Here is a 17,748-nt window from a genome sequence, read left to right as displayed (position 1 = left end):
ACCCACGTGGGCAAGGGGTTCTTCTGGTGCGGGGGAGGGAGTTAAAGTTAGGTGGTTTGCCCAGATCTATATTCGGGACATCTCAAAGCCTCAACCTCTCCGTCCATGTAATAGCAATTGACAGACTCCCTCTGAATAGGGTGAACCTGTGTCCCTTTCGCCCTGGATGGGGCTGCTCTAGCCTGCTGTCCCTGCCATGGGTGACAGCACCCCTGTCACTCTTGAAAGGGTCCTGGTTCAGATGAAAAATGCCACAGTGACCCTACTTCCCAGGCAAGGTATGAGGCTAGAAATGATCAATTGCCAGAAAGATCTTGACAGGGCAAACGCATCACCTGACAGCACAGTCAGGGAGGACAGAGCCTGGGAGGGAGGCGCTGGGGCTGTCCAGACAGGCATCTATCTGGGAAGCTGCACAGAAGGGGCTGAGGGTGCAGCTGAAGGACAAGCACCTGAATTCAAACTCTGTCATCACTCACAGAGCTCCCCACTGCTGGCCAGCCCCAGTCAGAAGGGACAGGCCAGGCAATAAGAGGAGAGCCAGCAGTGAGAAAGGGGCCTGTTGGAAAGGGGCCACACATGTGCAGTCAGGGGGACTTGGGAGCAGCCCTGTCCCCACCCCTTCCTGATCCCACCCCCCTAGAGAGGGAGCCCAGAGGTGGGTGAGGGGCCTACCATGCCTCTTGCCACTTCCTCCTGTGTGTCCTTAGCCAGGGGACATGCCCTGCCTGAGCCTCAGGATCCACATCTGGAAGTTGGGGGTAATGAGAGTTGCTCACCTAGGGGGATGGGGTGAAAATTAAACAAGATTCTGCCAGCAAGATCCCTGGGTTTGCCCCCAACTTCTCACAACCTCCCTCTCTCTCCCACTTCCTGCGTCCCTCCCTCCTCTCCCATCATTGTCACTGTCCCCAGGCCTCCTCCCTGTGCCCTCTTTGCACTCTTTCACCTCCTGTTCCATTCAACTCCCCTGCTCTTCCAGAATCAGGGAAACTGAAGGATGAGCTGAGCCTCAGTCTCTAAGGAAGGCAAAGACCTGGGTTGAGCAGCAGAATAAAAGATCTTCTTCCAAGAAATGCAAACAGGCCGTTCACCACCATTTCCAGCAGCTCACAGACACCAGCGAAGCAAGGCGCTCCTGACAAGTAGATTTTTTAAAAAATCAGAGTGAATTACTTTTAATTAAAAATGTGTCTTGGTTGGGCGCGGTGGCTCAAGCCTGTAATCCCAGCACTTTGGGAGGCTGAGATGGGAAGATCACGAGGTCAGGAGATCGAGACCATCCTGGCTAACACGGTGAAACCCCGTCTCTACTAAAAAATACAAAAAACTAGCCGGGAGAGGTGGCAGGCGCCTGTAGTCCCAGCTACTCGGGAGACTGAGGCAGGAGAATGGCGTAAACTCGGAGGCGGACCTTGCAGTGAGCTGAGATCCAGCCACTGCACTCCAGCCTGGGCGACAGAGCGAGACTCCGTCTAAAAAAAAAAAAAAAAAATGTATCTTACGTTTTGGCCGGGCACAGTGGCTCATTCCTGTAATCCCAGCACTTTGAGAGGCCAAGGCAGGTGGATCACCTGAGGTCAGAAGTTCAAGACCAGCCTGACGAACATGGTGAAACCCCATCTCTACTAAAAATACGAAAATCAGCCAGGTGTGGTGGCATGTGCCTGTAATCCCAGCTACTCAGGAAGCTGAAGCAGGAGAATCACTTGAACCCGGGAGGTGGAGGTTGCAGTGAGCTGAGATCGTGCCACTGTACTCCAGCCTGGGTGACAGAGCGGGACTTTGTCTCAAAAAAAAAATTATATTATATTTCAAGCATTAAATTATAAGATGATGGTTAATACTCTGGGAATAGTTTTCAATTTATTAATGAAATGATTATTTTAATTGGCTTCAGAGCTACACTTCTAAAATAAAATGTGAAGAATCTTCCATAATTTGTTAGGTAATTGCACCACGAATTGCAAGTGTGTAAATAAACATTAGGAAATGAATAAATGTCATTCCTTTTGGAGTGGACCTTCATGTAGGGCAAGAGTCACACTAACTCCTTCTGGGATGAGAAAACACAGCTAACCCTTCTGGGACAAGCACCTGAATTCAAACTCTGGCCTCACTCGCAGAGCTCCCTCCTGCTGGCAGCCCTGGTCCGAAGGGACAGGCCAGGCAATAGGAGAGCCAGCAGCGAGTCTCCCTGTTGGAAAGGAGCCACACATGTGTAGTCAGGGGGCCTTGGGAGCAGCCCTGTCCCCACCCCCTTCCCGATTCCACCCCCTAGAGAGAGAGCCCAGGAGGGAGGGGTTCCACATGGAGGATGGACTCTGCCCCTGGACAGCAGCCCCCTCCTCCCAATCCCAGCCATGGCGGGCACTGGCGCTCTCTTGCCTTTCCATCTGCAGAGCCTCAAGCGCCTGGGTCCAGTTTGGCCCTGGTCACCCTGGAAGACAAGATTGTCCAGAAAGGGCAGCCTTCTGCAGGTCTCCCCTCAGCAAACTTCTGCTCACATATCTGGGGCCAAACTGCGCCACAATGTTGACAGTGACTGTATGGGCCTGGAGGAAAATAATTATTTAGTGGAGGGGATTAGGAGAAGCAGGGAGAGGGGATGGCGCAGGAGGGCAGGAAGAAGTCTCGCAGCCATGTAGGCCCGAAGGGAAGAGCTAGCAGACTCTGAGATCCATGGAGACATGGAAAGAAAGGAGAAGAGAGGAGGGAGGATAGGGGCAGGCAGGGCTGCAGGCAACTGCGGGAGGACGGGAGGCAGAGGACACGAAGGAGCCAGGAGGACAGGGGCGTGGGAACAGAGGGCGCTGGAGGGAGGTCTGTGACTGTGGGGACCATCAGAGCTGCCCGAGGGACTGAGAGTAGGGTTCCATCACTACACACAACAAGACTCAGGCCCGTGGCCATGCTCAGGATCCAGGCTCTGCCCCCACATCTGCTCCTGCAGACGAGGCTCTCCTGCTGGTTACCTGGTGGCCCCCAGAGGGATGGCTAGCCATCTCCAGGCACTGGGCCTCATCCCAGGGAGGAAGAAAGAGGTTGTGGCCAAGCTGTGAGTGAAGCCCCAGGGCACAGGGGGCCTGGGCCCTTGGAAGGTGGGGTTCTGGGGGACGGTGGTCAGGTCTCCCTGGGACCTGCCCTGTGACATGACTAACTGTGGGGTTCTTTCACCAGGGTAAGCCCCTCTTGCCTCCCCTACACTGGCCTCTTTGCCCAGAATGACCACACAATTTTCATCACTTACTTCCAATGAGTGGAGTCAGGGCTGTTGTCAAACCCAGAGTCACAAGCAAAGGGCAGGGCGTCACATGGGGGTGGTGAAGGCTCCTCTGGGGACCCTCCAAGCCTGGCTGCCATGATGTGCCAGGACAGGAAGCACACTGTCCTTCCTTAAGCTCCCACAGTGTGCCCAGCCTTTGATGGAAGTCTCAATGTAATTATAAATGTAGGCTTGAGGTTGCCAGTATCAATCATCTACCCCACTAATCTATAAATGAGTGCAATCACATTAAAAATGTTGATAGGACTTTACTGGAACCTGACAAGCTGGTCATTGCATTCATAGGACTTTGATCCACTCATCTGATTTCGAAAACTACGAAAGATAAGGAGAGTTGAGGTAGAAAACCTCAATACATGGCTGGGCACGGTGGCTCACACTTTGGGAGGCTGAGGCAGGCAGATCACCTGAGGTCAGGAGTTCAAGACCAGCCTGGTCAACATGGTGAAACTCCATCTCTACTAAAGATACAAAAATTAGCTGGGTGTGGTAGCACATACCTGTAGTCCGAGCTACTCAGGAGGCTGAGGCAGGAGAATAGTTTGAACCCAGGAGGCAGAGGTTGCAGTGAGCCGAGATCACACCACTGCACTTCAGCCTGGGTGACAGAACAAGACTCTGTCTCAAAAAAAAGAAGTCAATACTATCTTAAAGCTATAGCAATCAGAAGAGTGTGCATGGGCTGTACAAAGTCTCGATACAATTATAAAGCTATAACATTCAGAAGAGTGTGTGTAGGAGGGTGTGTGTAGAAGAGTGTGTGTAGGACGGTGGATGGGTGCTCAGAAGGAAACTAAAGCCACAAGGAAAAATTTCACCCCTTTGGACTGGACATGGGCTGTGTTCTGGCAAATTACACAATGCAAGGTGGTGACATTCTTGCCCACTAGGGAGTCATCGAGGAAAGTCACATTGCCTAAGAGTAGCAATTTATAAAATCTCATTAGAGAGTGCCTGTGTAAATTCTTTATTTCTGGGCCACCCGTGTACTTCCTCACTAGTAAGGAGAATCGGGTGAAGCTCACGGTTGTGGATTGCTGCAGTGTAAACAGACTTTACAAAAAAGAGCTTCAACTGGTGTCCTGCCCCTCTAGGGCACTCACTGGGGCCTTCATGCTGGCATTGGAAGAGTGGGTATCGGCAAGGACAGTGGCTGAAGAGGACAAAGAAGAGCAAGCTTTCACCCGCCCTGGGTGACCCGTGAATTCTAAAGTGTCTCCCAAGGAATACTGGGAGACCCCAGCAGTTTACACTTGGTGGGTTGAACAGGGAATGTTAGTATGAATTATTCATCCAATATTGAACACCTACCTGTGCACAGCACGCTTGCCCAGTGAGAAGGGCAGGGCTGCTGCTCCTGCTCTGTGCCTGGGAGGGAGGCAGACACATGGGCTGTCATGGGAGAAGCTGAGCTCAGCCCATGAAAAGGCACCCATTCACAGGCACAAAAGCCCTGAGGAAGAAGCCAGCTTGGTGCACTTGACGGAACATCACCCACTTGGCTCAGCAAATGTGTGGTGGTGTGTGCCTGTGTGTGTGCTTGTGTGTGCATTCTGTGTGTGCATGCGCATGTGCGCATGTGTGTGCATGTGTGTGTGCATGTGTGTGTGCGCGTGTGTGTGTGCATGTCTGTGCATGTGTGTGCGTGTGTGTGCGTGTGTGCGCATGTGTCTGTGCATGTGTGCATGTGTGTGTGCATGTCCGTGTGTGTGCATGTGCGTGTGTGTATGTGCATGTGTGTGCATGTGTGTGCGTGTATATGTGTGTATGTGTGTGCATGTGCGTGTGTGTGCGTGCATGTGCATGTGTGTGTGTGCACGTGTGCGTGTGTGTGTGTACATGTGTGTCTCACACATGCATATTTACATATGCAAGAGGATAGGACGAAATACAGGAAAACACTTTTGTAATCTTGTGGTTGAGAAAACTGGCATACACAAGGCACACAATGCCAAACACTACGGCCCTCAGGCCTCCCTGCCACGGGGATGCTGCTTTTTCTGCTCCGGATGTTTCCACGAGGCGGGCATGGAGTCTTCCCTGGAGAAGCGACACACAGTGGAGAGACAGGTAAGAATTTTTACACTTAGGAAGGGCGGAGCAGCCATGACCTTAGGTGTGAGCCCCAGGGAAGACAGCCTGATATATTTGACTGGGTTATATTTGAAATTTCTGCACAGCGGAAGACACCATGCGGTAAACACAGGAGCCTGCGAGAGAACCTCTGCCCAGCATGAATGAACGGCCAAGTGACACGAGTGACACCATGAGCTTGGTGCCCTCTCCATCCAGAGCCAGAGGTGGAAGCCAGGCCCTTCCTCCCAGCTCAGACTCCTACATCCCCAACTTGAGCCATGGCGCACATGCTGGGCACTTACTGTGTGCACAGCAGAGGGAGCTGAGCTCCATCCAGAAACAGATCTAGGAGCTCACAGAGCCAAGGCCTGGGTCTCCATCCCTGGAGGAGGGTGGTGCCGAGAGCAGGGCCCCCGGCTGTCACTGGCCCGGAGCTCACCGTGCAGGGGCAGCCCAGGCCCTCCGGGGATGCCATTGGGGTGTCGGCGGCCAAGGAGCAGAAACAGTTGTGGGTGCTTCCCTCGGAGGACTGGGTGGGGCCGGGACCACGAGGACCTGCCCACCGCCTTCTCTATGGGGCATCTGGCTGTGTCTGGGAGTATCTCGTGGAAGAGCCCTTTCTACCATGGGGGATCGGTAGTCCAGACTTGTCTGGGAGCCAAGGATACCAGGCATGTCAAGTAGGTTCTTCTAGAAGGTTTTCCCTCCTGGAATGTCTGTGTCTCTGCCCCTCTCCGGCTGCCTGCATCAGGAAGGGAGGGAGCAGATGGGCTGGTGAGGTGAGTGATGTCAATCACATGTATCTACCGTCCAGGGCTCACTCTGTGCTGAGGGTCCTTCCAGGAATATGTGGCTCACCAGCGTCCTACCCCATAAAGAAGGTCGGGGGCTGGCCCTGGCAGCCAGGGCTGGAGCAGGAGGAGGCTGACCAGGAGTGTGGGGGTGGGGGAGGGAGAGAGGGACCCCACTGTGCCACCCCAGCACAAGGGACACTGGTCTCTCCGATTCCTGGCCTTCCACGAGGCGGGACGCCCTTCCTCCTCCTCTGGGCTCCTTCTCTGCCCCGCGGGGTGGTGGATACAGCGGGGCTTCCACCTCAGGACCTCAGGAGCCGCGTATGTGGCACACAGTGGGCCTCCTCGACAGCTGCTCATGAGCAAACAGGCCCAACCCCTTCTGGTGGCAAAGACGCAGACACACAAGCACACACAGACAGCGACGGGACAGAAAGGAACCTTCCCCAGGGTTTCCCAGACACACCCAGATGTCTACCTCAGCTCTGCCCCAAGTCAGAGGATTGCAGCAATTCTTACCGGCAAGAGTGATGGGGAAGCCACGTCATCAACCCCGATCATTTCGTTTTCATTTCTGGATTCTGACAACAGCCCCAGCTCCACCCCTTGAAGCAAGTGGCCAAAAAATGGACAGCGTGTAGTCACTCTGGTCAAAGAGGCCACCCCAGTGGGGGCACGGGGGACAGAGGGCCCCACCCTGGGAGGAGAGCACTGTCCCCTGTCCAAGGGCAGGTGCAGCCACCCCTCCACCTCCCTTCCCCCCTACCCTCTGTCTGCCCCCAGCTTGGCCCCTTTGCCTGGAGAGATCCTTTGGCTGTTTTGATCACTTGCTTCTAGGATGAGGAGGGCAGGGCTGTTGTCAGAGCCCAGAATCAAAGCCAGAGGAGCAGGTGGACACTGAGGTTGTCCCTTCACCCTGCTCCATGGACAGTGTTGAAGTGGGCATCTGGGTGTGTCTGGGGTATCCCAAGGAAGGGTCTTTTTGTCATGTCACTCTGTTGGGGGCGGTGCACAGAAGCAGGGAGTCCTTTCTGTCCTGAGCTCCTCAGACTCCCAGCTTCCCTGGGTCTCATCTCAGAGCTTTGCCTATGACCTGGGAGCCCTGTGGGTCCAGGGGAGGGGACTGGACACAGCCCCATGAGACTGCTGAGACCCGGACTAGGAACTGGCAGCCTGTGGTTCCTCTGGGCTGTAGGGAGACGGGGCCCCACAGTGGTGGCAGAGCAGGGACCTCGTACACAGCAGCATGGACTCCAGACCCGAGCGGGACCTCTGTTCTCGTCCCAGGGTGACATGAGCTGAGTGGCCCAGCCATCAGGGGCTGCTTCAGGGTCCCTCTGCCCTGGTCTGTCCCTCTCACCCAGTCTGGACCCCTGTGGGGCACTTGCCCTGTCCCCAGTTTTCCTTATACAGGACCTGGGCAAATCCCAGGGAAGCTTGCACCTGTTAAGGAGGCCGTTCTCCTGCCTCTCCCTTGGGGATCCAGCTTCTTCCTCTTCCCTTGGAACCTCCCCAGGCTCCCGTGGAAACTCCAGCAAGACCTGGTATTTTATCACATTTTCACATTTATCACATTGATTGTTCAGCCAGCGTTCCAGGGACAGAAAGGGGGGAGGGGCTGTCCTTCCCCAGGAAAGGGTGGAGTCTCCTTCTGTCTTCCTCACAGTTGGCCTAGGAAAGGTGCACACTCTTAACCAACCCTGGGTTCCCCTGTCGCCTTACAGACCCGCCCTGCCCCGGCTACAGGGGGACCAGGAAGGGGCCAGTTGTGTCTGGGACATTCCTGCCCGGAGAGAGTCAGGCCCTAGTGCACAGAAGGATGTGGGTGTGGTTGGTGCGGGCACTGACAGGGGGTGGGGCACGTAAGTCTCTGGGGAGCTCACTGAGAGGTTCCAGGTTGTAGCCCTTATGGAAGTTCCTGGGTCCGGGGGCTAGAGTGAGACTGTTCCCCACTCATGTCTGGGCAGCAGATGCCCAACCAGTGGCTCCCTCTGTCCACCCTTGGCCAGGGAGGGTCCTGGCCTCCCTCTCTGTTGGTGGGGACCCCCCCAACACCCTCTCTTCTCTCCTCTCTGGAGTCCTGCCTGGGTGCATGGCTTGTACAGTGAGTTACTGAGAACTGAACTCTGGACAGTACCTGGGCCCCAATTTGCTTTGAACATTTTAGTCTGAGGCCATCTTTGTCATCAGATGAGAAGGTTCACAGATGTGCAGGTGTGCTGAGCGTCCAACCTTCCTAGTTTGTAAAACTAGAAAGAGAAACAGACAATGTGCCTGTTTCTGTGATGGGCTGTAAAGTGGATCTTACAGATTTGGAGACATTCTGGAAGATCCAGACCTGTCTGGATCAGAGAGGGGAGCAGGCATGGGGCAGTCGTGAGTCCAGTGGGGCCTGGGCTGGCAGGAGCAGCAGGGAGGAGGATGTGCCCAGGGTGGGTGAGCTGGGGAGACCCTGGAACCCAAGGCTGAGGACCCAGAGGCAGGAGACGCAGGAGACACCCCAGGGATGCTGAGCAAAGCGTTGTCCCGTGATGCAGCTGTCCTGGGTCTCCCCGTTGAAAGCTCATGTGTGGGCTGTCCTGGCCGTGGATCCAGGGCTGTATTTGCTCCAGGGGCATTTGATGCAGGTTAAGCCAGGGGAAAGGCCATCGCTCTGGGCAGCAGGAGCCACCGGAAAGGGTTGGGGTAGGGTTGGGTCCTCCCACAGTCCCGCAGGGCACAGGAAGTAATTGGGGCTGAGAGCAGAGCTGGCTGGATCGGGATGACACCCCCGAGGAAGGACAGGCCTGTGGGGGAACATGAGCAAGGACCACAACCCATCTATGTCTGGGAACCCCAAACTTGGTACAGGTGTGGTCTCTGCCCAGGTGGGCTGTGGGTACCACGGGGCGTCCCGCTGTGTGTGCCTCGAGTGTGAACTGGGAACGGTGGTCTCTGGTCAGACTCACACAACGCACCAAGGTGAGCTCACACCGGAGCCACCCGAAACTCAAATGGGAGTTGACAGCCCCCAGGGGACATCTTCTTGACTAGAGGAGTCCAACATCAGGAGACAGAATTGGAGGGGTCCTCACAGCAGAGAACAGGGCCTCCTCTGGTCTGTCCATGAGGAGTGGTGCCCACCAAGATGACAGGGACACTGCTGAGGAGGGAGGATCGCTCCCATCTTCCTCTGAGGTTTCCACCTCAGCGAGCACCGGCCAGCCTGGGAGGGTGAGGAACTGTGCTTGGTCTGGGTGGCCAGGGTGGGACTGTCCCCAGGACATGGACTCCCCTGCATGGGACAGCTGGCCAAGGACAGGAGGGTCTAGTAAGAGCCAGGACAGGGGATTAGGCAGGACAGGGGCAGCCCCCAGGCCCACAGGGCCAGCACACTCTAGGGGCAGCTGTGCTGCGTGCAGCAGGTGGACCTGGGAAAGGATGGCACCAGACCTGCCGCCGGGACTCAGGGACTCACTTGGGGCAGGAGCACAGTGTCCCTCACATTTCTGCAGGACCCAGAGGTGGGAGAAAGGGCACAGGGTGGCCCTTCTGAGGGGGGATGTGTCCCTGCTGGGGACTCTGTTTGCTGGGAGGGGCTGGACCTCTAGGTACCTTTCAGAGCCTTTAGCATCTCCTCTGGATAATGGGGATGAAAACACTCCTCACTCTAGTTTACAATTATTAGGTACACTGATGCATAGGAGGAAGCAGGACCTGCTCATCTCCCATCTCCACAGCCAGAGAAGACGCAGGACACTAACAGACAGCCCAGGATGCAGCAGGTACCAGGGAGCCTGGACCGGGCACATCCTGCACTGGCCGCAGGGGAGGACATAGGGGTGGCTGCCCTTGAGCCTGCTCTCTGGGGTGCTGAGTGTTATTCAGGGCCTTTCTCCAGGGTGTGGATACCTGTCCTCTCACCTGCCCCCTGGTCTCCCGCCTTCCAGACTCCTGCAGCCCAAAGGGAGCAAAGTGGGGCCGGGTCTACATCCCCATTGTCACTCCACAGCGTCTGGTGGGTCAACTGTCAGAGTGGGCACATCAAAACCAAAGCTTGCCCGAAGGCATGGCAGAGAACTTCCTTGTTCTGATGCTGACGTGGGTGGCATGCGTGGCCTGAGAAGGGAGAAGGGGTGGGGCAGGGTATCACTGACTCAGCAGCTTCCAGGTCGCTTTGATGATATATTAAGGCTCTCGAATCCTAAGAGAATGTTGGTGAAGATCTCAACACCACGCCTTGAGCAAGTCGCAGGAGCGGGAGGACATAGACCAGGAACCGAGAAGAGACAAGCACATGGACAGCAGCCCAGCATCCAGGCCCAGGTATGGGAAGCCCCTCTGAGCACCTCTGTGACTCGCCTCCTCTTCGAGCTTTTCTGATGAGCACTCACCTCTCATCCTCAAACCCCTGGGGCCTCTCTTTTCCTCCTGACCCTCTCTCTGGACTTGGCCTCTTGCTCTAGGTTCCCAGTTTTGGTCTCTCCTTTCCTTTCCTTTCTTTCTTTTCCTTCCTTCCTTCCCTTCCTTTCTTTCTCTTTCTTTCTTTCTTTCTTTCTTTCTTTCTTTCTTTCTTTCTTTCTTTCTTTCTTTCTTTCTTTCTTTCTTTCTTTCTTTCTCTTTCTTTCTTTCTTTCTTTCTTTTCTTTCCTTCCTTCTTTCTTTTCTTTCCTTCCTTCCTTCTTTCTTTTCCTTTCTTTCTTTCTTCTTTCCTTCTTTCTTTCCCTTCCTTCCTTCTTTCCTTCTTTCTTTTCCCTCGTTCCTTCTTTCCCTTCCTTCCTTTCCCTCTTTTTTCTCTTTGTTTCCTTCCTTCTCTTTCTTTCTTCTTCTCTCTTTCTTTCTTTCCTTTCCTTCTTTCTTTTCCTTCCTTCCTTCATTCCTCTTTCTTTCTTTCTCTTTCTTCTTTCTTTCTTCTCTCCTTCTTACTTTCCCTTCCTTCCTTCTTTCTTTTCTTTCCTTCCTTTCCTCTTTATTTTTCTTTCTTTCTTTCTTTCTTTTCTTTCTATTTCTTTCTTTCTTTCTTCCTTCCTTCCTTCCTTCTTCCCTTCCCCTTCCCCTTCTCCTTCCTTCCTTCCTTCCTTCCTTCCTTCCTTCCTTCCTTCCTTCCTTCCTTCCTTCCTTCCTTCCTTCTTCCCTTCCCTTCCCTTCCCTCCCCTCCCCTCCCCTCCCCTCCCCTCCCCTTTCCTTTCCTTCTCCCTTCCCTTCCCCTCCCCTCCCCTGCCCTGCCCTTCGCTCCCCTCCCCTCCTCTTTCTTTCTTTTTTTTTTTTTTTGAGACGGAGTCTCGCTCTGTCGCCCAGGCTAGAGTGCAGTGGCACCATCTCAGCTCACTGCAAGCTCCGCCTCCCGGGTTCATGCCATTCTCCTGCCTCAGCCTCCCGAGTAGCTGAGACTACAAGCGCCCGCCATCACGCTCAGCTAATTTTTTGTATTTTTAATAGAGATGGGGTTTCCCCGTGTTTGCCAGGATGGTCTCGATCTCCTGACCTCGTGATCCACCTGCCTCGGCCTCCCAAAGTGCTGGGATTACAGGCGTGAGCCACCACACCCAGCCTCTTTCTTTCTTTCCTTCCTTCCTCCCTCCCTCCCTCCCTCCCTCCCTCCCTCCCTTCCTCTCTCTCTCTTTCTCTCTCTCTCTCTCTCTCTCTCTTTCTTTCTTTCTTTTGCTGCTGCCTCAACAGAGATTTTTCTAATTCTGGTTATGTCAGGATGCATAGTGAGGCGCTGGGAGAGGCCTTCAAGGTGGGGCTGGTGTTTCCAGCCCAAGAGTCCTGAACTGCCCCATCTCAACTGCCTGAGAAGCACATTTGGGAGACCTCAGGGCACCCTAAGGGATGTGGAAAATCCTATGAATTATCCGAAAAGAAGTCCCGGCAGTTTCCTCTCCCCAGTAATCCCCCTCAGGAGGGTCACTGTCCTGATGCTGGATGTGGTAGGAGTTAACCCTGCAGGCAGGAGGACGCCCCAGCGGGTCCATCTCCAGCAGGGATTGAGAGAGAGCTGAGCCAGGACAGGGGTGCATGGTGAGGCCAGGGAAGGAGACCCAGCTCTACCCCAGGGAGAGGGACTAAGCACACTGAGCTGACCCTGGGGAGACCCTGACAAGGCTTACACAGGCCGCAGGGCTGCAGTGATCTCCCAGTGAGCCCCAGAAGGGGTCAGAGAGGGAGGTTTGGAGGCGGTGCTAAGAGATGTGGGGAGCAGGGGGAAGGAGGGTGGGGTGCAAGGGAGGAAGTGTGGGGAGGGAGGAGGAGGCAGAGCCGTCCAGGAGGGCTCCTCCTCCTCTGGGCTTTCCCCCTGCTGTCTGCAGACACTTGATGGATCCAGACACGTTCACTTTCAACTTTAACAATGACCTTTCGGTCCGTGGACGGCACCAGACCTACTTGTGCTACGAGGTGGAGCGCCTGGACAATGGCACCTGGGTCCCGATGGACGAGCGCAGGGGCTTTCTACACAACAAGGTGACCAACCCAGCCACCTGCATCCAGGCTGGGCCCTCCCAGTCCATGGACACGCATGGGCAGAAGGTTCTGGGTGGTACCTGTGGTGTCCCGCAGAGTGTCTGTCACCTGTGCTTCCTGCAGCTGCTGCTGCTTGGCCCTGGGGTTGGGGGCGGGGGGATCTTTGGCTTCAGTGACACTCCATGGCCAGGTGGGGTGGAGTCTGCCTGACGGCAAAGTGCTTCCTGAGGAGCCTCCCAGGATCCCCTCACGGATGCAGCTCCCACCAGGAGCGATTTGGAACTGTGGGATTTGAGGACTCAGGGCCTACCTGACTCACAAGGCCAGGATGCCCCTGTGCCTGCTCTTTGGCCTCATCCTGCAGGGAGAGAGACTGAGGCAGGAGAGGCCGATCAGGGGTTCTGTCCGGCCCGGGGTGGAGTCCACAGCAAGACCAGAACAGGCCTCATGTCAGGATGCAGGGATGTCCAGCATTTGGGGAGGAGCTGGGCCAGGCCAGGCTGAGGGGCCCTGAGCCCGTGGGACTTTCTTCCCTGGACCCTACCCAGCACAGCCTCTGTCTGGAGAGGCCAGGTTCTGCTTGGCTCTGGTGCTGGAAACTGGGGGCTCCTCTGGGCTCTGTGAACTCAGTGTGGGCCTTGCTGGACCCACACACACTGCTTAGAACATCCTTTGAAGGGTGCCAGTCTCCATCACTGCCTAAGCAGTGGGACTCCCCCAGGAATGACCCACAGCTCCTTCTCAGCACAAACCGTGTGATCCACTCCACCATGCGATCCCTCTGAATGGAGTCCCTCCCTGTTCTTGTCCCCATCATAATCACAGTCTTTGCTGCCCTGCTATCCCCAGTTTGACCAGTTCCTAGTCTTAGTGGAAAATCCTTTTCTCTGAAGTTTGGAGAAAATACCATATTTCTATAAGTCATGATAATGACAATTATCCCATGTCCCAGGGACCTTCCTATGTTGGAGTGAGTCTTGCTGGTCTTCCCTTCCCCACTACTTTTGGTGGCCTTTTGGCCTAAGTCTATATCACTTCTGGGCTCAGCACAGGTTGTGGCACAGAATGGAAGCTTCTAGAATTATGGGCCTGAGATGGGATGGCAGTAGGGGAGTTGATGAGTAGAGCAGGTCAATCTCCCCTTGAAAGAACCACACTCACTCAGGGGCATCAGGCCAATGACCCTGGGGCTCCGCCGGCTCCTCGTCTCCCTCCCATCTCTGTAACCTCCCTGCAGGGCTGGGCCTGGGGTGAGGGTCCTGAAGGCTCTGACCTTGGGTACAAAATTGAAGGGGGTTCCAAATGCTCAGTAACTAGAGAAAACACATTCTAATTTAATAATTAATGCAATATTTTAAAAAGGCAAATTTATTACAAATGGATCATGACAAATAAAACCAAAGATTTTAACAAAGACTGACAGGAGAGTGCTGTCACGTGTATATCGGAGCTGGGGCAAAATCAAACCTCATTGCTTCTGATCTGTTTGTATTTAATGGACAATATTTTGCTTATCTTGGGATTTCTGCATAACATTTGATATTTTTAATACTGCAGAGAAAATCATGCATCCTAATAACTGGGGTTTTGGCGACCCCTCTAATTTTGTGCTGGAGGCCCCCGCCTCCCCAGCCCCACCTGATCCTGGCCCTCCCTCCCTGTTCACCACACATCACCTCACACTCTGTTTCCTTTTCTAGGCTAAGAATGTTCTCCGTGGTGATTACGGCTGCCACGCGGAGCTGTGCTTCCTGGGCGAGGTTCCTTCTTGGCAGTTGGACCCGGCCCAGACGTACAGGGTCACTTGGTTCATCTCCTGGAGCCCCTGCTTGAGGAGGGGCTGTGCCGAGCAAGTGCGTGCGTTCCTTCAGGAGAACACACACGTGAGACTGCACATCTTCGCTGCCCGCATCTATGATTACGATTTCCTGTACCAGGAGGCACTGCGAACGCTGCGGGATGCTGGGGCCCAAGTCTCTATCATGACCTACGAGGGTAAGAATGGAAGGTTTGAGTGGGGTGGGGTGGGGTGGGGGCAGGAGAGGTCACTGGGAAGAAAAGGAGAAAAGTCTTGGTCTGCTGCCTGCAGAGACGATGGCTGCGCTGTGGGACCCGACTTTGCGGTCTCTGGGAAGAGAGAGGCCAGGCCAGGAGATGTGGGCCCGGGGAGGGCAGGGAGGGTGGCTGGAAGTGGAAGCAGAACTTGGGGCTTCCCGAAAGAATGAGAACTGGGCTGGCCCAGATCCCAGTGGGAAGGAAGGGCCTGATGAAGGAGCTCAGCCCCTAGGGGAGGGAGAGGGAAAGGAGGGACCGAAACCAGGATGTGGGACATCTGTCCTGAGAGTCACGGGCTCTTGGTGCCACCCCGTCCCCACAGCCGGAGCGTGACTTATCTCCCCTGTCCCTTTTCAGAATTTAAGCACTGCTGGGACACCTTTGTGGACCACCAGGGACGTCCCTTCCAGCGCTGGGATGGACTAGATGAGCACAGCCAAGACCTGAGTGGGAGGCTTCGGGCCATTCTCCAGGTGACGGCTTCCTCCCTCTGCCTGGTGCCCCATCGGCCTCCCCCTCCTCCCCTCTCCCCTGGGCCTTGCCTTCCCCTCTGCTCAGAGCCTCCTCTCGGTTCCTGCTCCCCTCAGGGCACCCAACTCAGTCCCTCCCTTTCCTTCTCACAGCCTCCCTCTCTCTCCCACCTCCCGCATCCCTCCCTCCTCTCCTGTCATTGTCACTGTCCCCAGGCCTCCTCCCTGTGCCCTCTTTCCACTATCTCACCTCCTGCTCCATTCAACCCCACTGCTCTTCCAGAATCAGGGAAACTGAAGGATGGGCCTCAGTCTCTAAGGAAGGCAGAGACCTGGGTTGAGCCACAGAATAAAAGATCTTCTTCCAAGAAATGCAAACAGGCCGTTCACCACCATCTCCAGCCGCTCACAGACACCAGCGAAGCAAGGCACTCCTGACCAAGTAGATTTTTTAAAAATCAAAGTGAATTAATTTTAATTGAAAATTTCTCTTATGTTCTAAGTATATAATAGTAAGATTGTGCTCAATATTCTCAGAATTGTTTTTAATTTATTAATGAAATGATTAATTGGCTTTGTATCTAGACTAATAAAACATTAAGAATCTTCCATAATTGCTTTGGCTCAGCAATTGTATCATGAATTGCAAGTGTTTACATGAACACTAGCAAATACAAAAAATTAGCCGGGCGTGGTGGTGGGCACCTGTAGTCCCAGCTACTCAGGAGGCTGAGGCAGGAGGATGGCATGAACCCGGGAGGCAGAACTTGCAGTGAGCTGAGATCACGCCACTGCACACCAGCGTGGGCGACAGAGCAAGACTGTGTCTCAAACAACAACAACAACAACAAAACGTTAGCAAATGTGTAGATGTCTTTCCTTGTGTACTGGACCTTAGCGGGCCAAAGGTCACACGACATCCCTCTGGAGCCAGAAAACTCAGCTAAACCTCACAGGGGAGGAACCTAAATGCAGACCCCACCCTCACTCACAGAGCCCCGGGCGCTGATTGGAAGGGACAGGCCCAGCAGTAAGAGGACAGCCAGCAGCCGGTCTCCCTGTTGGAAAGGAGCCACATAGGTGCAGGCAGGGGCCCTCCGGAGCAGCCCTGTGTCCACCCCTTCCTGATTCCACCCCCTAGAGAGGGAGCCCAGGGGAGGCCATGGCTGAGACCCAGGACAGGGCCAGTCGGGGGAAGGAGCCCAGGGAGGGGGCAGGTGTCCAGGCCGGGCCCAGAGAGAGGGCTGGGGAGAGGAGCAGCCCAGGAGGCAGAGCCCAGCCACAGAGGGGAGGGGAGCTGAGCCCTGGAGACACGAGGCTCCGGAGGCAGAGACGGAGCCCAGGACTAGGGTGGCAGGTGTCAGGGCTGTGGCTTCAGCTTGGGGTCTGTCCCGGGCCTTCTGTGCTGGTTCCCAGCTCTGGGATATGTGACTTATGTGCCTGATTACAGCAGGCGGCTCCCACCTCACGATTTCTGGAAAGTCCTCAGAAGCCACGTAAAAGACCAAGAACTGGCCTCACACGCAGCTGCTCCTGGGCAGAAACGACTCACTGCTTCCCTGGCCTAGACACACACACAACACACAACACACACAAGACACACACACACACAACACACACACACAACACACACAACACACACACACAACACACACACACACAACACACACAACACACAAACACACAACACACACACAAACACAACACACACAACACACAAACACAACACACACACACAACACACACACACACAACACACAAACACACACACAACACACATACACAACACACAAACACGCACACAACACACAAACATGCACAAGACACACATACACACACAACACGCACACAACACACACATACACACAACACACACACAAACACACAACACACAAACACATACAAGACACACATACAACACACAAACACACAAGACACACATACACACAACACACACAACACACGCACACACAACACATGCACCCACACACAGTGACAGAGACTTGACAAAAGGAAACCTCCTCCAGGTGCCCCAGAGCACTCCAGGGCACACCCCAGCCCCGCCCTGAGCAGAGGACTTCCGCATTTCCCACGCAGGAGCGGGTGCGGGAGGGACCGGGTTGTCCAAGCTGCCCTTTGCTTGTGTCTCTGGGTTTGACAACCGCCCCAACTCCACTTGTTGGAAGCAAGTGATGAAAAATGTGCAGTCATTCTGGGAAAGGGGCCAGTGTAGGGGAAGCCAGAGGGGCTCAGCTGGTGAAAGAACCCCACAGTTAGTCATGTCACAGGGCAGGTCCCAGGGAGACCCGCCCCCCGTCCCCTAGAACCCCACCTTCCAAGGGCCCAGGCTCCCTGTCCCCTGGGCCTCAACTCACAGCTTTGCCCATGACCTGGGAGCCCTGTGAGTCCTGGTGAGGTGACTGGACACAGCCCCATGACACTGCTGGGACCTGGGCTGGGAACGGAGAGCCTGTGGTCCCTCTGGGGTGTAGGGAGACGGGGCCCCACAGTGGTGGCAGAGCCAGGACCTTGTACACAGCAGCATGGACTCCAGACCCAAGCGGGACCTCCATTCTGGTCCCAGGGTGACCCGGGCTGCACAGCCCAGCACCTGCCCAGGTCCCTCT

The 17,748-nt window shown here is 55.0% G+C and overlaps 2 protein-coding genes across 2 annotated transcripts in view; both read left to right on the top strand.

Annotated features, from left to right (window-relative positions):
• The first annotated feature begins 5,256 nt into the window (after window positions 1-5,256).
• The window catches only part of LOC112632747 (DNA dC->dU-editing enzyme APOBEC-3A-like), a 37,649-nt gene continuing 25,157 nt past the window's right edge, over window positions 5,257-17,748 (top strand). Inside the window, exons 1-2 of the mRNA XM_025398715.1 lie at window positions 5,257-5,356; window positions 10,329-10,461. Coding sequence (XP_025254500.1) covers window positions 10,433-10,461 — 29 coding nt within the window. The 5' untranslated portion in view covers window positions 5,257-5,356; window positions 10,329-10,432. The remainder of the gene's footprint in view (window positions 5,357-10,328; window positions 10,462-17,748) is intronic.
• On the top strand, window positions 5,263-15,761 carry LOC112632749 (DNA dC->dU-editing enzyme APOBEC-3A-like). Its single transcript, XM_025398716.1, has 6 exons — window positions 5,263-5,356; window positions 10,329-10,461; window positions 12,443-12,596; window positions 14,297-14,591; window positions 15,009-15,124; window positions 15,405-15,761. Exons 2-6 carry the CDS (start codon window positions 10,433-10,435, stop codon window positions 15,417-15,419), a joined length of 609 nt encoding a protein of 202 aa, XP_025254501.1. The 5' UTR covers window positions 5,263-5,356; window positions 10,329-10,432; the 3' UTR covers window positions 15,420-15,761.

This window comes from Theropithecus gelada, chromosome 10 (assembly GCF_003255815.1).
Source record: "Theropithecus gelada isolate Dixy chromosome 10, Tgel_1.0, whole genome shotgun sequence".
Taxonomy (NCBI): domain Eukaryota; kingdom Metazoa; phylum Chordata; class Mammalia; order Primates; family Cercopithecidae; genus Theropithecus; species Theropithecus gelada.
The sequence above is the reverse complement of the archived record's forward strand: the minus strand, read 5'-3'. Positions and strand labels throughout refer to the sequence as shown.